Source organism: Dendropsophus ebraccatus, chromosome 3, assembly GCF_027789765.1.
Source record: "Dendropsophus ebraccatus isolate aDenEbr1 chromosome 3, aDenEbr1.pat, whole genome shotgun sequence".
NCBI classification, from domain to species: domain Eukaryota; kingdom Metazoa; phylum Chordata; class Amphibia; order Anura; family Hylidae; genus Dendropsophus; species Dendropsophus ebraccatus.
The window spans coordinates 26,149,291-26,173,158 of record NC_091456.1 but is presented as its reverse complement, the minus strand read 5'-3'; the positions used below and the strand labels follow the sequence as shown (position 1 = coordinate 26,173,158).

Below are 23,868 nucleotides of genomic sequence, written 5' to 3'. Positions count from 1 at the left end.
ACCACTGTCTATTTCTTAAAAAAAAAAAAGGAGGTTTCACAACAGTGCCGCTTTAAGCTCTGGTCTAAGATGACTTACCAGCACCTCTGATTAAATTTCAGCGAGAGCATTTAATACATATACATATGAATGTTCTAAATACTTTTACCCATATCCAGCGGTGCCGCCTGCTTAAGGGGCAGTGAGGGGGTTACAGCGTCATATACGGACTCCCCATATATAGCGACTCAAAATGATCTCCCAGCAGTCTAGTTATCTAATAAGAAGTCTATCAAGAGAGAGGTACAAAGATGTACCAAAATACAGGGGCTGTCAAACCGGTGGAAGGGTACATACTCCACACTCCTGCTGACAGAAGGAGGCCTTACCTCCTGCTGAAATGCTTAAAGGGCTACTCCAGTGATTTTTTTTTTCCTGTCAGGTCAGTGCTTGTTTCTTGTTCTCGCTCGCTGCCGGCGATATGATAGCGCCGACAGTGAGCGATTAAGTGTGTGTGTGGGGGGGAGCTGCTTGGGCAATCGTAAAATCGTTTGGGCAGCCCATAGAAAGATAGTTGAAAGAGCAACAATCCAGATAGCAGCGTTCTGCTGCCGTCGCTCTGCGTAATAGGAGCAGCAGACGCTGCTATCTGGATTGTTGCTCTTTCAACATGTTAAAAGACACCGATCAGCCAACATCGTGCATGTCTGCTAATCCTTGCCATTTTATTACACAAAGCGATTATCGTCTGTAAGGGGCGATAATCGGCCAAATATGTCCGATAATCGCTTGATGTTATAGGGCATTAAGGGGTTAATCAGATTGTAAACCTCAACCCCAAATTAATAAAACTGCAATTTATCTTCAGGCACCATCAAGATAGAATGGGAGCAACGCAGTAATAACAAGATACAACAAGTGCCAACAGCTGTCACTGTATACACAGAGCTGAATATAAAAAAACAAACAAACATAAAACATTGAGGTTTATCTGTAATCCACAGCACTTCTTTCTGTCCCAGAGACACAATGGGTGATGTGCACCGGGGAACATAGAGTTAACAGTTTAGCAGAATCAGCAAACTGAGGGCGTACGGAAAACTGGATGGAATGTCGGCGGTGGCGCTGTATCACCTTCCCATGGTAATGAAATTCAAAGCCGCGGAAAAGCAAAAAACAGAACATGGATTTATCTTTTTTATTTTATTTTTTTTATCTTGTGACACTTTGGCAGCAATAGAGAAGATCTGCTGCATGTAACCAACATCCATGACATGGTGATAGGTGATCAAACAGAGAGGAGGGAAGCAGCAGCAGCGTCAGGCACTTAGTCACTTCATCACACTTCCGGACACTTCCGTGATAACTATGACACACTTACACACCATGATACAGGGAAGACGACAAAGCTCAGCAGAAGGACACACACCCAGGAAACTCCAAGGAGAGACATAAAAGGCAAAGAGGATGAGGAGGATGATGTAAATCCGTGCTCAGACCTTTTACAGCCTGGGGTTATACATAATTATATGACTGGTGATTCACCGTCATCTGAGTCAAAGCTCAGAAACGTCCGCTGTCACAACTACAGATGAAAAGTAAAACATTCTTAAAGGGATTCTCCAGGTTTATGGCCTTTCCTCTGCATAACACAAAGTATAATCCATCAGATGCATTTAGCATTGATGAGAATATGGAAGCTGATGTGAATGGTGCCTTAGCTGCATTTGCTTTTACGGCCCATCATCCAGATGACACTTCTATTAAAAATTTATGCAAAACTAAATAAACCGCTTAAAAAAAAACAGAAAAGGAGAAACGCCGGAAAAGGCTTCCTCTGTAGAACTCCAAAATGAAGTCTAAACACACTCCTAGAATGGTGGTATTACATGGGCCGATGGGGGCCAATAATACCTGTAAACGAGCACCGATCTGCTAGATCGTCGCTCGTTTACTGGACCTATTACACGGCCCGATAATCGTTAAACAAGGGCTGCAGGGACATCGTTACCGATGTCCCTGCAGCCCTTGTTTAAACTACATACAATACCTATCCACGTTCCAGGGCTGCTGCTGCAGTCTGATTCTCCCCGGGTCCTGCGTGCTCTAACTTCAGAGTGGCCTGTCAGCTGACAGGCCGCTCAGCCAATCACAGGCCGGGACTAACGGGGCCTGTGATTGGCCGGGCGGCCTGTCAGCTGACAGGCCACTCTGAAGCTAGAGCACGCAGGACCCGGGGAGAATCAGACTGCAGCAGCAGCCCTGGAACGTGGATAGGTAATGTATATCGTCAGTCGCCGGCCATGCACCGCTATCACACCTAGCGGTGCGGGGTCGGCGTCCGACGAAAAGAGGTCCAAACCTATATCAATGATCATTGTATTTATTACATGGAGCGATAATCGGCCGAATCGGGCCGATTCGGCCAATTATCGTTCCATGTAATAGTACCCTAAGGCTATGCTCCTACTGTGGCAACAAAGTGGGGAAAGGCGGCAATCTTGTAATATAGACAGATGCTAATAATGATCATGATCAGCAGTCTTACATTACGAGAAGGCCACCTTCCCCGCTATGTTCCTGAAGTAGGAAAATAGCCTAAGGGTAGCTTCACACACACCTTATCACAGAGGATTTTCTGCTGCAGATCCGCAGCAGATTTGCTCAAAATAAGTGAACACCGCATCAAATCTGCTGCGGTTCCTGTACATGTGAACATAGCCTAAGGGTGCATAAAATCTGCACCACAACAGCAATGAAAAACCACAAAAAAAATAAATAAATGTTCAGTGTACTCTATTAGTAAGGCCTCATTCACATGTACGCAAAGTGGTCCTTAACCCTTTGAGGACCAGGCCCAAAATGACCCAGTGGACCGCGCAAATTTTGATCTTAGTGCTTTCGTTTTTCCCTCCTCCCCTTCTAAGAGCTCTAGCACTCTCAGTTTTCTATCTACAAGCCATGTAAGTGCTTGTTTTTTACAGGAATAGTTGTACTTTGTAATGGCGTCATTCATTTTACCATAACATGTATGATGGAATTCCAAATATATTATTTATGAAGATATAAATAGGTGAAATCGTAAGAAAGAATGCAATATGGTAACGTTTGGGGGGTTCCTGTGTCTACGTAATGCACTATATGGTAACAGCGACATGACACTATTATTCTATAGGTCAGTCCGAACACAACCATATGCAGGTTACACAGATTCTCTAATGTTATATATGTATTTTTTTATGAAATCCTTTTTTTTGGCAATTAAATATTAATAAAATGGGCCTATTGTGACGCTTATAACGGTTTTATTTTTTCACCTACGGGGCTGTATGGGGTGTCATTTTTTCCGCCATGATCTCTAGTTTTTATTTATACCATATTTGTGAAGATCGGACGTTTTGATCACTTTTTATTGATTTTTTTTTATATATAATGTAACATAAAATCGGTAATCTGCGCACTTTTTCCCCTCTTTTCGTGTACGCCGTTTACCGGTCACAATGACGCTTGTTCTATTTTAATAGATCGGACAATTACGCACGCTACGGTATATTAAATGTTTATCTATTTATTCATTTTTATATGTTTTATTTATATAATGGGAAAGGGGGGCTTTTTTTTTTTTACACTTTTGAAGTCCCTTTGGGGGACTTGTACATACATTACTTTGATTTATACACTGATGAATGCTATGCCATAGGCATAGCATTGATCAGTGTTATCGGCGCTCTGCTCATTGAGCCTGCCTGTGCAGGCTCAGTGTAGCAGATCGCCGATCGGACCGCATGGAGGCAGGTAAGAGACCTCCAGCAGTCCGTTTCAACGATCGGGACCCCCGCAGTCACACTGCGGGGGTCCCGATCGGTAAGTGACAGGGGACTCCCCCTGTCACTTACACTTAAACGCTGCGGTCGCGCCGCGATCGCGGCGTTTAAGGGGTTAATGACACGCGGCAGCGCGATCGCTGCAGTGTGTCATTACCGGTGAGGTCCCGGCTGCTCACTGCAGCCGGCCCCCACCTCCTATGAAGCGCGCTCCGCTCCGGAGCGCGCTTCATAGCGGGAATAACACCCATGACGTAAGGTTACGTCATGGGTCGTCTGGGGACAGACTTCCATGACGTAACCCTACGTCCAGGGTCGTCTAGGGGTTAAGTGCGGACTGCACTACAGATGTGCATCCATAGTGTCCTGCAATTTACGGACCACTGCAGACAGTGATCCGTGCCACAACTGCGGGTCCGTACAAGGACTTGACCTCCTTTTTGCAGATCACAGCCGTGTGAATGGGGCTATTGAAATGCATGGGCTTTAAAGTGTCACTGTCGTATTTTTTTTTTGCAGAAATCAATAGTCCAGACGATTTTAAGAAACTTTGTAATTGGGTTTATTAGCCAAATCTGCCATTATCTGCATGTAAAAAGCCTTTTCCCAGGTCCCCCCCTCCTTCCTCTTTTTCATCCACTCTGAAAAATCTGAAAATTGTGACTTGTTGCAGGAGACGTACCCTGTCTGCTCTAGGGAGAGGGGAGGGGGGGAGGAGGAAGGAGGGAGTTAGCCGGCAGCAGAAAGCAGATAACAGAGGATTACAGGCACAGAGCTGGGTGACAGCTGTAATCCGAGCTCAGACAGGTCACTGGTGACTGTCACAGGAGATATCCCGTGAGGGATTTGTAGATTAACTCTTTGTTGTCCTGTTTTGGTCTTTTCTTTAGCTCTCTCCATAGGAGAACAATGAAGACAGGGGGGAGAGCTTCAGACTGCTTTTTCATGATAAAAATGCATTTTTCGTATAATAAACCCAATTACAAAGTTTCTTAAAATTGCCTGGACTATTGATTTCTGCAAAAAAAAAAAAAATTCACGACAGTGACACTTTAATTTCTGTGTCAATGAGGCCTCAGCACTACAGAACGTACAGGTAATATTGTTGCCTATAGAGTACACTGAACAATTTTACTGTAATGTGGCCCGACACCAGAGATGCTGGTCAATTCACCCCAACTTGTCTAAAAATCTGCATAGTTTCCACAGCAATATCGGCCATACAATTGATTTTCCCACCAAAGTCATTGGGCAAAATCTGCATCAACAAATCTGCATATTACATGTGTGGAAGAAAGTTCTTATAATCTCCTCCCCCCCTCTATTACTGTATATAGCAGTGTATAAACCCTGCGTAAAAGCACCATATATGTTTCCACTTAGAGCCGGTGTTGTGTAACCCTACACAGACACCACCATAAACCCTCCCAGAAATTGCTTAAATGCCTCAACGTTTCAGATAACGTTCCCTCAGGGCGAGGACCAGGTATGTCAGATACACATCAGCTAATTCATACCTGCAGGGCCGATGATCACACAACAAAAAGACAAGAGTTACCGCTTTGGGCGAGTTCTGGAAAAATTGCAGCACGCTAAGTTCACGAAACTGCACTATGTGACTGGTATACATCAGCATAGAGGTATTCTGACCTATACCGTGATGTACCCCTGACTTTCATAGACTGAGTATAGTCTTAAAGGCAAAATAATAATTCTTTCAAGTAACTGGTGTCAGAAAGTGCCAGATATTTGTAATTTACTTCTATTAAAAAATCTACAGTACTTATGAGCTGCTTTATGTCCTGAAGAAGTGATGTATTCCTTCCAGTCTGGCACAGTGCTCTCTGCTGCCACCTCTGTCTATCTCAGGAACTGTCCAGAGTCGTCGCTAATCCCCATAGAAAACCTCTCCTGCTCTCCAGACTGGAAAGAATAGGACTTAAAGGAGTTATCCAGCGCTACAAAAACATGGCTACTTTCTTCCAGAGACGGCCCCACTCTTGTCTCCAGCTTGGATGGAGTTTTGCTGCTCAGTTCCATTGAAGTGAATGGAGCTTAATTGCAAACCGCACCTGAACTGGAGACAAGAGTGGTGCTGTCTCTGAAAGAAAGTGGACATGTTTTTGTAGCACTGGATAACCCCTTTAATGCAGGGCATACAGCAACTGATAAGTACTGGGGATTTTTGATTTTATTTTTTTTTTAATAGAAGTAAATAACAAATCTCTGGCACCACTTTTGCTGGAGTTCTCCTTTAATACTCTCAAAAAGGGTCCTGACCAAAAATAAATTGGTTCAGGTTCAGGTAACAGACTGAATGCATACCCAATGGGCCTATTGTGAAGTACAGATTTATAGATTTTTTTTCTGGTATGATAATGTACACCAACAATACGGTTGTGTTTTTTGAAGCGAATATAAAATTTACCTTTTTTTGGAATAAGCTAAACAGCATGCCCTAATGTTAACAATAATAAAGCTCAAATGACCGGAGTACAAAAATACCCCATACAAACAGCACATATGATCCAACCTGCAGCTATAACCCGGAGCCAGACTCTGAGACAGCTCACAGCTCGCTCTATATGCATGCACTAGATAGGAGGGATTATGGCGCCGCAGTCCTTACATATCTCTATCTATAAGTGAGAGCCCCCCCTCACACCACCAGTATGGAACACATCACCACAGTAACAGAGAGCAACAAAAACCCCATCCCTATAGACCCTTCCCACTTGTGTTAGTGATTAAAGATGTGTTGAGGACACGCGGCGCGGCTCTACCAGTGGTCTCTAATACCGCGACTGCAGACACATGACTCTGGTTATAGGAATGATTTATGCCATGATTCAATGGAGTCTTACATTACTCCCTTATCGCCCCATGTACTGTGATTTAGATTAAGACTGGGTGACCTCAGCGAGATGATATGCAGATCATGGTTTGCTTTAGTTGAGACTCCATGGGGGAGATTTATCAACCATGGTGTAAAGTGGAACTGGCTCAGTTGCCCCTAGCAACCAATCAGATTCCACCTTTCATTTTCCAAAGAGTCTGTGAGAAATGAAAGGTGGAATCTGATTGGTTGCTAGGGGCAACTGGGCCAGTTTCACTTTTCACCATGATTGATAAATCTCCCCCTATATCTATGTATGTGTAAGGGCGCTGTTATGAGCACCCTACAGCATCATAAAGGGGTACTCCGGAGAATATTTTTCTGCTGTCCGAAAGTTATATATGTGTTAATTATTTCTATTTAAATATCTCAAGTCTTCCAGTACTTATCAGCTGCTTTATGTCATGCAGGAAGTGGTGTCTTCTTTCCAGTGCTCTCTGCTGCCACCTCTGTCTGTGACAGGAACCATCCAGAGCAGTAGCAAATCCCCATAGAAATTTCTATTGAAGTGAATGGAGCTGGCAGCAGCACCTGGTCAGGTATTTGGCCAGAGCAGAACAGGAGTTCGGGGAAGCCTCTCTTGCACTTTGCACTGGATATTAAAAGCATTTTTCCCATGTTCTTAAAACCCCAAACAGATATATAAAAAGGTAGCGGGTGTCCCTGACCTAACAGTGTCAGCAGTTTGGAGCGTGAATTGCATTGGCCAGATTCCCTTTAACCATGTGTGAACCTACTCCTAGACTCTTAACAGCTGTAATAAATAGTCGACCTCTATCGACTATCACAATACAACCTATAAACGAATTTGCTATGAAAACTAATGGCCTGTAAACGGATTGGACCAGAAGAATTTCAATTGAAAGGCGGATACATTAAAATCACATTCCAGAGCGATTCTTGCAGTTCTGCCCCTGGGGCTCTGTTCCTATCACAGGAGAGAACTGGAAAGCCTGCCAAGTACAGTCTGACGGAATCCTGACATTCCCCGCATGCTGGCACTCGCTGCACCTCCGCAACACCAGCACGGCTCGGAAAACAAGCACAGAACTCGTGACCTACACATACAGGAACGTCAACATGCAAATGCTTAGGACTGTAGAATAAAGCAGGTAAAGCAGATAAAGCAGATACGCATCTAGGAAGGACTCAGTAAGCTGCGGAGTATGGGGGCCCTCTCCACCAAGGAAGGCCGGGCATTCTGGATTTAAAAGTCTGGCAAAAAAAATTTATTAGGCTAAATTCACATAGGACGTATCCGCGATCCGGCCACATCTGAGGCTCCTGGCTCCCAGAGGTTCCGCGCAGCCAATCAGTACACGGCCCTGCCGTGGAACAGGTAATGTATCAGCCCGGCGGCAGGGGGTTAATGGGGCCAGGACGTACGTACTCACAGGGGGATGACAATCCCGCTGAGTGTATGTAATCACATTGGAAGTGACAGGGGAGGTATCCGCAACGAAATCCACCAGTGTGAATTTAGCATTAATGTATTGCCTCCCAAAAGTTATACAAATCACCAATATAAACTTATTACGGGAAATGCCTATAAAAGGGCTTTTTTCCCTGCACTTACTACTGCATCAAGGCTTCACTTCCTGGATAACATGGTGATGTCACTTCCTGGATAACATGGTGATGTCACTTCCTGGATAACATGGTGATGTCACTTCCTGGATAACATGGTGATGTCACGACCCGACTCCCAGAGCTGTGCGGGCTGTGGCTGCTGGAGAGGATGATGGCAGAGGGATGCTCAGTGTCCCTCCAGTGCCCTGTGTCCCTCAGTGTCCCCCTGCCATCATCCTCTCCAGCAGCCACAGCCCGCACAGCTCTGGGAGTCGGGTCGTGACATCACCATGTTATCCAGGAAGTGACATCACCATGTTATCCAGGAAGTGACATCACCATGTTATCCAGGAAGTGAAGCCTTGATGCAGTAGTAAGTGCAGGGAAAAAAAGCACTTTATGTGCATTTCCTGTAATAAGTGTATATTGGTGATTTGTATAACTTTTCGGGGGCAATACAATACTTTAACAAAAATTTTCACTGGACTTCTCCTTTAAGTAGAAGCGTCTGGCAGTGATTTGAGGGAATATAAAACAGGTTGAATAATCATCTGATCACAGTGATCATGTTTATGGGGGGGGGGGGGTCAAGTGATGAAAAGTGTTAAGCAAGCAGGACTTTTTTGGGGTTGGTCACAGACCCCACACTCAGCGATACGCTCTGATTCACCAGGTTATAATCTCAGACAGACAAAACAAATGTTGCATCACCTTGAACATCCAGATCACAGACTTTTGCTAGAAAATGATATTTTCACAAGAACCCTGTTAGGAACTTATAAGTCAGCTCCCACCCCCACTCAGCCACAAAGATGCACCCACCATACCCCAAGTATGATCGACTAGGAGTCGCCGTCACCACAGATTAGCACCTTCTTAACATCATTTGTTTTCTTCAGTGCAACTAAACTAGTGCAGGAAATAGCAAATAGTCACTTCTATTACGGGCGGCAAGACTACCGTGCGAAAAATCGTTATATTGCCCGAAATTAAGCAATAATCTTTTGGTGTGTATGCAGGCACCGATCAAGGGACTAACGAAAATTCATTCATATGTCGTTGATCACATCTTTTGAGCTGACCATGAAATCATTGTTAATCTTCGCAAATCTTTCGTTGTATGTACATAGGTCGTTCATTATTAGGCTATGTTCACACAATGTATGTATGTATTGTATTGTACACAAGAACGGTTGTACTTTTCACGAAAAGATACATTGCCTTATGATCTATGGAATCCCGGACGGAGCGTATACACATAGTATATGCTCCGGCTGGGATCTCTCGCGGCACAGCAAACAACTGACATGTCAGTTTTCTGTGGCCGCTATTCATTGAATAAGCGGCCGCAAGCAACCATGTCAGTGCACACTATGGAACGAGCAGCTCCACAGTGTGCTGTGGGGAGTTCCGATGCGGGCGCCTACTGTTGCGCCTGCATCAGAACCCTGCGGCCGAAAAAAATCATCTGGCCGGTACTGTAATGTGCACATAGCCTTAAAGTGAATGTACAATCAGGTACATCGCTTTAAGGTTTTTACATGAATAGACTGGTGCCGGAACGGGGATGCCGATGCCATGGGCCTTTTTTTGAAATGCTGCCTGGTTCCCACACATGGCGTCGGTCTATTCCCGGCAAATACCGAGCAGAAAGCACTGGAGGCAGGCTCACCTGCCCCCAGTGTGACGAAATCCATCCCCTCTGTGACATGGCTCCATTAGAACCTCTCGGGAGGGATTTCATCACACTGGGGGCCAGCCAGCCCGCCTCCAATGCTTCAGGCCGAGGAATAGACTGGTGCCGTGTGTGGGAATCGGGCTGCGGCATCCAGTGACGGCGCCAGTCTATTCATGTAAAAACCTTAAATCGATGTACCCGATTGTACCTTATCGTTAATCTGAGAAAACGAAAAAACGCTTTGTCTATTAGGAACCTTGTTCAGGTTTTTATTTTTAAGGATCCATAAAGCTGAGCGAGCCGGTGTATTCCTGCATCGGATGGCGTCCTGTATCTTAGGATCTTCTTACTTAGGCATGTCTTTTTGTAAAATATGGTTAAAGAACTCAATGACAGACATCAACATAAAAATGTGCCAAACTGCATACAATAGACACTGCTGTTCACCATTGTCTGTCATCTCCGTTCTGGGGAACTTACTGCATCTGCTGCTGGAAGTCAAACTCCATCCAGCTGTATAAAGCGGGACTGTGCCGAGTGGTGAGGAGTGAAACAGAGCCCCCAGTGTCTCCATACCCAGCGGACTCATTACACACCACTCTCTACTGTAATCCAATCCCGTGTAACCTCATCCACTCAGTGAGTAACTGCACAGGAATGGCAGGGCTATACACTGCATAGAATAGAGAAGACCCGCTCGGATGAAATGACACATCGCTCTATATATCTGAAGGTGCACAGGAAGTACACAAGCTGCCGCTGTTAACCCATCAGTCACTGGAATAAATACTGAATGATGCCTATTAGCATCGCCACACTTTGCCTGGGTTCACACTATGTTTTTGCATGTGTGCGCATCCGTTTTCCTTTGAATCCCATTATTTAAAAAAAAAAACAAAAAAACAGATTCGTTTTTTTAATGGACACAAAAATGAGGTAGACTACGTTTTTCCATAAACAATCCCTGAATCAGCTGATACCCATTTGTATTACTTGAACCAATAAGTTGGTGGATCGATCAATTCTTTCAACTCTAATAACAACAATGCACTTTTCTGGTTTGTATTACTGTAAGGGAATACATGATGTGTCTACAGCTTCAGTTTACTAAAGGAGAGGCGGTGAGGAGTATATGGCGGTGCTGGCGTGTGGCTGCCGGCAGTCAGAGCCGCTCTCTAATTGAAGTCATTTATCCACATGTAATTACACAGAGAATGAGTGACATGACATCCGGCACTCACATCAGAGGATGAGTGCACACAGCATGTGGGGGGGATATATATACACATATACAATATAGCATAAAGTTAATACCACTGGCAGAAGAAGGGAACAACACTGACTTTTTTTCTTTTTCTTTTGCCTTTGGTATTTTTGAGACAAACAGAAGAAATTCCATCAAATTCAATAGGAGAGAAAACGCCACATGCAGAAAGCTGCGTTTCAGAAAAACTGCCTAAACATGCTAGAGAGGAGAGAAAAAGGCCACCAAGAAAAAAAAAAACCACCAAGTATGCATGGCATTCCATTCCATTGACTTTTTGGTGCTTTTCCAAAAATGTCATGCAGTGTGAAACTGGCCTAACATCTTTCATACAGCCCATTCAATGCATCATTTTCGGTCGCAGGTCTATTTACACTGCAATGCACCGAATGGGCTGCACAAAGGATCCAATCAGCAGACAGACAAGTGTTTTGGTATATATACTGCACTTTCACCCTGTCTCCAGGCATACACCTGCACTGTATATGCACCTCAGTGACATGGAAGGGAATGTGTGAGGCCCTGCTTCAGTGTGAGCAGCACCACTTTCCCCATCCACAAGGGCCAGCAACTAGAACAACAATGGACACCAGCAATCACGCTGATGTCAGCCATGAACCCCTTAAACGCCATAATGTATAGCAAGCAATCTAATAAGTGCTTATAAACGTGCTATAAATTTTTTTTTAAAAAGCTGTAATAAGAGTTCACCATGTTTTCATTTCATGACATTCACTAGATGACGTTACCATACTCCATGGCATCGCATACCATTACTCCATAGGTCAATTAAGCTAGCAAAATTCTTGCTAAAAAGTCTATGTGTTCCCAGTCAGGTTGGCGCAATGTTGTAAGACCAACCTGACCTCTTTGACCTTTATGATCTGGCAAAGCTCTTATAAAGCACTGTGCTTGATCTGTGCCCTCTCATAGTACTGCCAGCATTAGTCACCCTGCACGGCACTTTTTCTCTTCTCACCGCTACGTCCCCTTCAGAGTGCCGTCTGCCTCCTTATCCCACCCAACCACTGACCAGCCAATGCAGTAGTAGAAAGCCCACTGTTACATACTGTTGACACCACATCGCTTCCTAGTCAGGCAATAGGGAAGCAGTTCAGGTCTTCATGAATGACTTTTACTCGATTTAATTTTTTTTGTTAGTCAGTATATGTAAAAACAAACCACTCTCTATCCACTGTCAGCACCACATATTCACACTGCAGGAGTAAGCCATAGGTCAGAGATGGGGAACCTTCGGCCCTCCAGCTGTTGCTAAACTACAATTCCCATCATGCCTGGCCAGCCAAAGCTTTATACTCTTATTCCTGGGGCCGCTGGGGGCCCAATCAACAATGTAAACGAGCACCCATCTGCTAGATCGCCGCTCGTTCACTGGGCCTATTCCACGGCCCGACAATCGTTAGCGAGGGCTGCAGGGACATCGTTACCAATGTCCTTGAAGCCCTTGTTTCATACATTATGTATGATGTTTGTGAAATCGACGGTCGCCCTCGGCGCCCGCCATTCCACGTAGCGATGCGCGGGTGGCGACCGAAGTCATCGGCTGATCGTTCTCTCTATTCCACGGAGCGATAATCAGCCGAATGGGGCCAATTATCGCTCCGTGGAATAGGCCCCTTAGCTTTGGCTGTCCAGGCATGATTGGAATTGTAGTTTTGCAACAGCTGGAGGGCCGAAGGTTCCCTATCCCTGCCACAGGTGAACATAATCAGATGCTACAGATGAACATGCATGTACAAGTCGACGTTCTATTGGAAATTGTGACCCTGTTACCCTATCACCTCTTAGGGGTGAGAGCATCCAAGTAATGGACCCCATGGTTCTATCACCCTGGAATAGCAGTTATGATTCAGGTGTTCCTTGTGTTCTCTTTCCTTCTCCCATGTACATATGCTGTACGCTATTTTCTCCATCTATTCTGGTTTCTCTGCTGCACAGATATAAGGAAATCCCCCTGCCCGGTAATCTCCAGTACTGTCCCATAATAAAACGCAGTGGTCATAAAAAGGAGACTCCTGGAGGCTCAACATCTGGGCAAACATTTGAAAATGAAAGGAAACCAAATGAAGCAATGTAAGGAAGCAGGCCCTTCCTCCCACACCCATCCATTCCCAGCCAAGGGCCCTTCCCCCTACAATTCTACCTCCGAGCTATGTCAAGCCGCTCCGACACACACACACCTTATTCCACATATGCAAGCTCATAGCCTGGAGAGCACTGGAATACATGCTGCGTATATAGCGAGGATCTATAGCAGGGGTAGGGAACCTTGGCTCTCCAGCTGTTGCAAAACTACAATTCCCATCATGCCTGGACAGCTAAAGCTTTGGCTGTCCAGGCATGATGGGAGTTGTAGTTTTGCAACAGCTGGAGAGCCAAGGTTCCCTACCCCTGATCTATGGAGTGGATGTCACACCAATATCAAGTATAATCCTGTGCACACGGTCGGATTGCAGCTCCGTACAACTTCTGATGGACCTGTCACGGAGCACCCACTGCCTAACTGTACTGCCCTATGACTGTAGTAGTGCTCCTAGGTCAGAATAACTCAATACAGGGCAGTAACATAAGTACAGTATGGCTAAATCTGTATCACTGTGTATAATATATGCTTTATCAGAGGAATAAAGGAGAAAAATAAACTGCGGGCAAAGTTGTCATCTGATCTGATGGGTTAAGTCACACTCAATACGTGGGTGTTACCCAAAAGGGCAGCCAAAGCTGTTTTAAAGGGGTACTTCAGCCATTTGTTTTCTCTTTCAAATCAACTGGTGTCAGAAAGTGCCAGGGATTTGTCATTTACTTCTATTAAAAGAGTTCAAGTACTTCTCATCTGCTGTATGTCCTGCAGGAAATAGTGTATTCTTTCCACTCTGGCACAGTGCTCTCTGATGCCACCTCTGTCCGTGACAATAACTGTCCAGAGCAGTAGCAAATCCACATAGAAAACATCAACTGCTTTCCAGACTGGAAAGAATATGCCACTTCCTGCAGGGCATACAGCAGCTGATAAGTACTGAAAGGTTTGAGAATGGACACCCCCAATGATTTGTGAGTCCATTCTGGTAATAAGTGGGGCCTCCACTGACTAGACATTTATCACCTATCCTGCTAATAAACGATAACATAGGTAACGCTTTGGCTGTCCAGGCATGATGGGAATTGTAGTTTTGCAACAGCTGGAGGGCCACCTGCGGTATAGATGAATACACACAGAGTAATGGCACAAAATTAGACCAAATAAGGAAGTATACAGACTGCTTATTCATCTGACTGAAGGAAGAAGAAACTCACCCAAACTCCTCATGCCTCGGAAACAACCATATAAACCAATCTCATTTACAACTTGAAGACAAATACATGAGAAACATCCAAGCTACAAACTGCATTCAGACCACAGGAAAGCCATAGAAAATATTATTTACCGAAGGATCAGCAGAACAGCTTATAGGTGCAAGCCAATACTTACCTAGCAGAGAGCAGCTACGACAGGTAAGTATACAGATAATCTGCAGAGACTCATTTCTTAAAGGGGTCATAAAAAAAAAAAACAACATTCATACAAAAGAACCAAACAATATGTAGTGGAAGAGAGAGTGGTGCATAGGAGAAGTGGAGGAGGTGTCCATGGCAGAAGACAATGATACCTTTTATTATGAATTGAAGAGGAAGATCCTGATGGGATGCCATGGGCAAATACTCCGGATCTGCTTTGCACCAGTTTTGGACAAACTGCAGACGTCTTGTGGAGGAGGCTGACGAATTTTCAGTAAGAAAATCACAGCTGTTCATTTTACTCTCACACGTAACCGAATCGCATCCTGATGTCCCGCTCAGCCAATCAGTGCGCCGCGGCGGGGTAGCACACTGATCGGCTGAGCGGGACGTCATGATGCCGGGAGCCCTGAAACAGGCCGGAATGCGGACCAGTAATGTATTCACAAGGCTGTCGCATGATAACGGAGCCGGTGTTTACATAATCTTAACAAGATGAATCCAGGTAAAATCCACTGCTATTCCATTATGTGTGAAGCCACCTTTAGACTCAAAGATTTCTAGGCCGCAAATGAGTGTCGATCAGTGAGAGCACCACTGGTTTGCAGTGCCTTTATATGGCACAAGAAATTAAAGGGGTTATCCAGCGCTACAAAAACATGGCCACTTTCCCCCTACTGTTGTCTCCAGTTTGGGTGGGGTTTTGAAACTCAGTTCCATTGAAGTAAATGGAGCCTAATTGACCACACCTGAACTGGAGACAACAGTAGGGGGAAAAGTGGCCATGTTTTTGTAGGGCTGGATAACCCCTTTAAGCACCTGGGCTGCATGAACAATCACAATCACTGAAGACTGGAGAGACGTGCCGGATTACAAGCAGCATGGATGATAAGTAAACGCTGCTTGCAATCTGGAAACTGACAGGACGGATACATACAGATCTGTGCTGTCAGTTTCCCTTTATCGGCTTTACATAACCCTGTTGACACCACACAACACTAAGTAGGAGATTTATGAAAGGGTGTAAATATAAACCCGGTGTAAACTGCCCACAGCAACCAATCACACCTCAGCTTTCAGCTCTGGTAGAATAAAAGCTGAGCTGTGATTGGATGCTGGGGGCAGTTTACACCAGGTGTATATTTACACCCTTTCATAAATCTCTCCCTAAATGTTAAAGCTTGCCCTAAACCCTCTTGGATTCCCACTGAAAATGGGGCGAAGCAGGACATGATTTTTGAGCAAATTCCAAACAGATTGTGATGCAGATTCCTTTTTTAGAATCCAGGCAGAACTTATCCTGTGTGAACATAGCCCAAGGGCACAGTATTTTGTTCAGTATCTAGGAGTGGAATCTACAGGCAAAAACTAGGACGAAAAGACTTGCCTGTCTTAGATTTGTTCCTCATACAAATACTAAGGGTGCGTTCACACTGAGGAAAAGAGGCGGAAATTCCAAGCAGAATCATCGGCGCAGAATCCGATCGGAAGTCCGCCAGCCTCAGTGTCTCAATGTTAAGTATAGGGTGCCCCTGCTCTCCTCTGAGAGAATTAAAGGGGTACTCCGGCCCAGCTGTAGATATGTCGGGGGGGGAGTTGTTGTGGTTATGGACGCCGATTCCAGCGCCCCGGCGTGACATCTCCAGGCAGCTCAGCCATTCGGCGTCCGTAGCGGAGTCCTGCAGGGCGGGGGTACGGGGCACTGCAAGCAGGGACCTGACGCTGGAACCGGGTAGGTAAGTGACCTCCGGCATCCATAAACAACCCCCCCCCCCCCCTTTAACGTGTCTGGGATGGGATTCCACTCGGAATTTCCGACCTTTATTCCTCAGTGTGAATGCACCCTTATGCAGAATATAGTCCAAAACACTGGGGTGTGAATGTGTCTCGAGAACTCCGCATAACAGTACCTCAGATATCAGCTATTTAGGGTACTATTACAGATTTTTTGACGATAAATGATTAACGATAAACTCAAACGACCACTATGGCGAACGACCAGAAATCGTTCACCCAATTACACGGGACAATAATCGTTACTTATGATTGTTATTGCGTTCGTCCTGTCGTCGCCACTGCGTTCGCCGCTACTGAGAACAACATCTTATTACATCAGAATGATTTGAGAACGATTAATCCTAAAAATAGGTCCAAATTCTATTAAACGACCAACGATTTCTCGTTGGTCCTTTAATCGTTGTCTGCTATTACACTTAACGATTATCATTCAAATCCGAACGATTTAACTATTTTTTAAACGATAATCGTTCCGTGTAATATCACCCTTAGACAACTGTATGACTGGTGGAAGCCGCAGTCTCCCCTGTATTTTCAGGTTTACACACACACTACGGAATTGCCGCGTATAACCCGCGGCGTATTCCGTCGCTCGTCCCCGCACGCGGCGGCGTGCATTTCCGCCCGTGCCATAGACACTATTCTGTGCACGGGGGGATTACTAATTCCGCCGAAAGAATTGACAAGTCAATTCTTTCGACGGAACACGGAATCCGTCTGTGCACAGAATAGTGTCTATGGCACGGACCGAAAAGCGGGTTGCCGCGTGCGGGGATGAGCGACGGAATACGCCGTGGGTTATACACGGCAACTCCATAATGTGCACACACCCTTAGGGCCAGTTCACACTGAGCCCTCCCAAACACACACTGACACTGAGGCAGGCGGGATTCCACTGCGGAGAGCTCTGACGCAGAATTACGCCAAATTTGCTTATTGTGAACTGGCCCTAAAACCAGCCTTTTCTTGCTCCTTGCAAGCAAACCTATCAAAATGTTTTCCAAACCCGATTGCTCAATATTTGACTTCCCGCGGCTGCAAAAGTTGGATGACGCCCCCTTGCTGCCAGGAGGTAATGGATATAGCTTATAGCTGTATCCATGTTTTCCAACTTCTGCAGCTGCGGGAAGTCAAACACCGAGGATATGGGTAACATTGCTGCACCCGAACATTTTGACAGATGTGCTCAACACTACTCCTTACCATTAATGTCAGTCCTTGTAATGACAAGACTGCGGATGATGTGAGACGTAGAGAATAGTGTATCTCCACCGCAGAATAAGAAGAATACACATTCACCAAAGAGAGACATACCCCATGGCGGTAGTGCCGAGCACACGGCACACAAGGTTAGGCACCTCAGACTACCAGACATGGTTAAGAGCAACGCCGTATCCTGCCAAGATTAAAAGCCTACATTACGCTTCACATATAACAAACACTAAGCGTCAGGCCAAGAAATATACAAGCCGTCCCCTGAAATAACACGGTACTCCGTCTCCTGTTACAGCTGACATTCTCTATGCCCGGGGCACTCACTAAACCCTGGACCTTTACCACTGTCCAGACTGCAGCACATCACTGTAACTAGATACATAGGAAACTCAATATACCACCAATACGTCCCCCCTGACTGGTCCTATTGGATGTATAGGAAATGATCATTCATCATATCCAATCACCACATCTAGATACAGGGATAAGGAAATTCATTATAGAGGGTGGGTATAATTTTCACAGGGATTTAGAATAGATGCCAGTGTGAGTGGGCACTAAGGAATAGACCAGGTCAGCAGGCAACAGGTGGGCTGTACAGGGGGGATTCCTAGAAATACACAGTATAAATAGATTCCAAAGAAAAGGGATGACGCTCACTTCTGAGAGGCGACATACATTGTCCTCCTGCAAGTGGCATCTAAGCAAATATCCAGAAGACACCATGCTGACAGCAACGCCAATCTGTCACATACAGGATGTGCCGAGACCTTTACCGCAGCTGCATACACCATGAATGTGTCATCGGCCGCTTCTAACTCTGAGCAGGACAGTTATATCCTATATACCGGGGGTAAGGAACCTTGGCTCTCCAGCTGCTGCAAAACTACAACTCCCATCATGCCTGGACAGCCGAAGGCTGTCCAGGCATAATGGGAGTTGTAGTTTTGCAACAGCTGGAGAGCCAAGGTTCCCTACCCTTGTTGTAAGGGATCAGAGGGCAAGAACATACTATGTATAGGAGTCCGGTCACACATGCATCACTATGTATAAGAGTCCGGTCACACACGCGTCACTATGTATAGGAGTCCGGTCACACATGCATCACTATGTATAAGAGTCCGGTCACACATGCGTCACTATGTATAAGAGTGCGGTCACACATGCGTCACTATAAGAGTCCGGTCACACATGCATCACTATGTATAAGAGTCCGGTCACACACACATCACTATGTATAAGAGTCCGGTCACACATGTGTCACTATGTATAAGAGTCCGGTCACACATGCATCACTATGTATAGGAGTCCGGTCACACATGCATCACTATGTATAAGAGTGCGGTCACACATGCATCACTATGTATAAGAGTCCGGTCACACATGCATCACTATGTATAAGAGTCCGGTCACACACATGCATCACTATGTATAAGAGTCCGTTCACACACGCATCACTATGTATAAGAGTCCGTTCACACATGCATCACTATGTATAGGAGTCCGTTCACACATGCATCACTATGTATAAGAGTCCGGTCACACATGCATCACTATGTATAAGAGTCCGGTCACACATGCGTCACTATGTATAGGAGTCCGGTCACACATGCATCACTATGTATAAGAGTCCGGTCACACATGTGTCACTATGTATAAGAGTCCGGTCACACATGCATCACTATGTATAAGAGTCCGGTCACACATGTGTCACTATGTATAAGAGTCCGGTCACACATGCATCACTATGTATAAGAGTCCGTTCACACAGGCGTCACTATGTATGAGAGTCCGGTCACACATGCATCACTATGTATAAGAGTCCGGTCACACATGCATCACTATGTATAGGAGTCCGGTCACACACATGCATCACTATGTATAGGAGTCCGGTCACACACACACATCACTATGTATAAGAGTCCGGTCACACATGCGTCACTATGTATAAGAGTCCGGTCACACATGCGTCACTATGTATAAGAGTCCGGTCACACATGCATCACTATGTATAGGAGTCCGGTCACACATGCATCACTATGTATAAGAGTCCGGTCACACATGCATCACTATGTATAAGAGTCCGGTCACACACGCGTCACTATGTATAAGAGTGCGGTCACACATGCGTCACTATGTATAAGAGTCCGGTCACACATGCATCACTATGTATAGGAGTCCGTTCACACATGCTTCTCAATGCGGCACTTGAGTAGTTTACTCCAGGACTATAGCTCGTATCGCGCTCCTATGTACTACACTGCCACCCTCACTAGTACACACAGCCGTGTCACAGCAGCCCCGGTGTCACTCACCCAGGTCGTCCATGTTGCCGCTCAGCCGGAGTGGTCCCCGGGAGTCGGACACAACTTTCTGACTTCAACGCAAGAACGCGCCTCCGCCCCCTGCGTGCGCGCAGCCGACAATCCGACGAGCCACACCCCGCCGAGCTGTGCGCGGCCCCGCGTCTCGTGGGCGGGCTTGTTCGTTGCGCGTGCTCGTACCCGCTATGTAGCTAGAGCTTAGAGATTTAGATGTAGAACTACAAATCTCAATAAACTGAGATCTGTCCCTTGTGACCATACAAATACGTTTAAGGGGTGTCATACCTGCGGCCCTCCAGCTGTTACAAAACTACAATTCCCATCATGCCTGGACAGCCAAAGCTAAAGCTTTGGCTGTCCAGGCATGATGGGAATTGTAGTTTTTTAACAGCTGGAAGGCCGCAAGTATGACACCAGAGATATAGAACATATAGGTACAGATACACGGGGAGATTTATCAAACAAGATGTAAAGTGAAACTGGCCCAGTTGCTCCTAGCAACCAATCAGATTCCACCTTTCATTTTTCAAAGAGTCTGTGAGGAATGAAAGGTGGAATCTGATTGGTTGCTAGGGGCGACTGAGCCAGTTTCACTTTATACCATGTTTGATAAATCTCCCCCTATGTGTTGTAATAGTGTTCCCCAAAGCCGTCCGGCATGATGGGAGTTGTAGTTTTGCAACAGTTGGTGAGCCATGGGTTCAAATGCTACATTTGAACACAGGTGGCTGAAGAAGTTGGCTGCAGCCCTAGTGAGAAACAGTGTTCCCTAAGTGCACGAAGTCACGGGGATAAAGCTATGTCTCTTACCTTCTTCCTCGGCACTATTTCTATTACACGAGCAGATAAAGTCCTGATCAATATTTTAAACGAGCGCCAATCTTCAAGATCGGCGGTATATTAATGAGCCTATTACACGGCCCATAATCATTCGGTAAGGGCTGCACGGACATCATTATCGATGTCCGTGCAGCCCTTGCCCAAACAGTTTATACATTACATGTCCACGTTCCTGGTTTTCTCCTGCCCTCTTCATGCGCCCCAGCACCACAGTTGGAGCTTCAGAGCGGCCTGTCTGAGCAATCACCTCCAGAGCACCAATCCATATCCTGCCCCCAGTTCTCCAAACTGCCTTAGCTGCATCCACACGTCCCGTAAAATTGTCCATGGTAGCGAACACGGAAACATTCAAGTGAATGCAGCCATTCATACAATCCGTGCCGAAACCCCCACCGGGAAAAAATAGGACATTCCTAGTACGGATTGTGGCACGGATTGGACCCCGCACCCGGCAGCAGAGATGACGGGAGTGCAGAAGACAACTATTCGCCTACTTCCCCGTGCCAGTGATCATGAGAGCCGGCTGGCACAGGAGGGGTAGGCGAGTAGTTGTCTTCTGCGCTCCTGACATCTCTACTGCCGGGTGACGGGGGGCTGCACTTCTACTGCTGCGATCCTCCTCTGGTCATCACGGCATGGATCGTGTGAATGATGCCTAAGGATCTTACAACTAACTGCATGAAGGTAAGAGACCTTCATGTGCACAATAGGGAGATATGAGCAGGTTATATTAATCCAGGGGCGTAGCTAGGGTTCACGGGGCCCCATTGCAAAAAATTTTAAGGGGCCCCCCCTGCGCACAACACAAAGCACTGCGTGTATGTACACTGCAGTACATAAGGAGTTAAGCAGAAGGACACTCCCTCTTACCTTCTCCCCCGAGGCCCCTTCCTGCACGGGCCCCATAGCAACTGCCTTACCTGCCTCTATGGTAGCTACGCCACTGGATTAATCTAACGGATAGTTTCCCTTTAAGGGTGCGTTCACGTACAGGATCTGCAGCACATTTGATGGCACAGATTTCAAGTTGCAGATTTAATGCAAAGTAACTCTGGGCCATCAAATCTGCTGCAGATACTGTACATGTGAACGCACCCTAAAGATGCCCAGGCATGTACTGGTAACATGCCGCATAGCTCAGAACTGCACAGCATACTGCACATGGCTTTACCCTAAGTCGCCGCAGTTTTGCAGTGTGGTTTCTGCGTTTTCTACAGGTTTTGTAAGACTGCGATGGCGTTTGCTAAACTACCAGTAAGAAAATGCTTGAGAATTAGTAAAAATGAGTGTCTGTATGCGCGCCCCCCTCCTCTTACTGTGCCGTCTGGCCAGACGGCAGCACATGTCATGTTTCTGGACTCCTCTGAAATAAGTCCAAGTGGTGCGTAAGCGCTGACACGTGACCCCCTCACCCCTGGCGAGTGCAAAGACCACACAAACAAATCTCTTAGGAGGCTATTAATGTTAGTAGCTTTATGTCTGTGATACTCAATACAAACACATGTATTATGGAGACGTTCCTGTAAAGCGAGTAAGCAAAAATGTATTCATGCACTTTCAGAAGGTTCCTGTAACAGTAAGCGCTCGGCCCGGATACTTCTATGAACACACACATGTGGTTAGCAGATGTGCAGAGCTATGTGGCTTCCTCTAATACAGGGGTAGGGAACCTTGGCTCGCCAGCTGCTGCAAAACTACAACTCCCATCATGCCTGCACAGCCAAAGCTAAAGATTTGACTGTCCAGGCATGATGGGAGTTGTAGTTTTGCTACAGCTGGAGAGCAGAGGTTCCCTACCCCTGCTCTAATATCTGTGCAGCCTCTGTCAGTAAAACATGAGACATGACGTGGATGAAATTACAAAAAAAGACATCAGATTTTTTTATTCTACTGTATTAAAACAACATGGATGAAAGTGTCCTGTCAGCAGTTCATACTCCAGACTTCATCTGCATTTCAGAAAGAAAAAATGGACGGCTCATTCACCGATTACTGGCCTGTGTACACGATCAACCAAAGAGCAAATGCCCACTTGTCATTATCCGCCGCACATCTCTCTGTATAAACCCGAGACATGCGGTCGATAATGCAATAAAATGGCTGCACGGACAATAAGGCACCACAAGCGAGCATTGATCTTGCCGATTGGCGCTCATTTGCGTACACATACAGCTGCACATTGGGGCTGTCTAAGAGGGCCCTTAGTAGTGCTGGTAGAGGGTGGTAGCCTACTTACAGAAAACTAAATTGGGGTCAGAAAATCTTAAAATATAATTGTCATTAATATATATATGTATATATACATAATTTTTTTTAATTTTTTTTGTGCAGAAATAAATAGTACTCAAAAAGCTGTTTCCCAGCCTCCCCCTCCCTCAGTTCAAAGCAGTCTTCATTACAAAGGAGAAAAGTGAAATCGGGTTTGTTGAGTCCATTATATCCTATGGAGGGGGGAGGGGATGAGGAGGAAGAGGAGACAAGCAGCTGTACAGTTTCGAGACTGTCTGGGCACATAAAACGCTGTATTCAGAGGTCAGAAAGGTCAGGGCTTATCTGGGAGCTTGGTGAGATAAGATTTCAGGATGTAGTGTTTTACAAGACTGAGTTTTCTCCTCTCCACGCTCACTCATCCCCCTCAACCCCTCCCCTCTCCATAGACCATAATGGACACAGAAATCCTGCATCTGATGTGAAGGGGGGGGGGATAGGTAAACAGCTTTTTCAGTACAGAAGGAAACTCTTATCTGAAAGGTGAAGTCTCCAGATGGACAGTAGGAAGTGAGAGAAGGGGGTAGAACAGGGGACCAAGCAGGGGCGGATTAACTTTACCATAGGTTCACCAAGCCTGGGCCCCCCCACCCCACTGTAACTATGGCGGCACTAGCCTGGCGTTAATACTACAGTATAGATAATGTCATGATGTCCTGATTTGTGCAAATTTGCCATTAAAAAACAGATTTTTTGCA

The 23,868-nt window shown here is 45.8% G+C and overlaps 1 protein-coding gene across 1 annotated transcript in view; it reads right to left on the bottom strand.

Annotated features, from left to right (window-relative positions):
• Positions 1-20,154, bottom strand: part of PXN (paxillin) — a 36,853-nt gene extending 16,699 nt beyond the window's left edge. Inside the window, exon 1 of the mRNA XM_069961267.1 lies at positions 20,054-20,154. Within this exon, the coding sequence (XP_069817368.1) occupies positions 20,054-20,066 (13 nt within the window). The 5' untranslated portion in view covers positions 20,067-20,154. The remainder of the gene's footprint in view (positions 1-20,053) is intronic.
• Between the last annotated feature and the right edge of the window lie 3,714 nt (positions 20,155-23,868).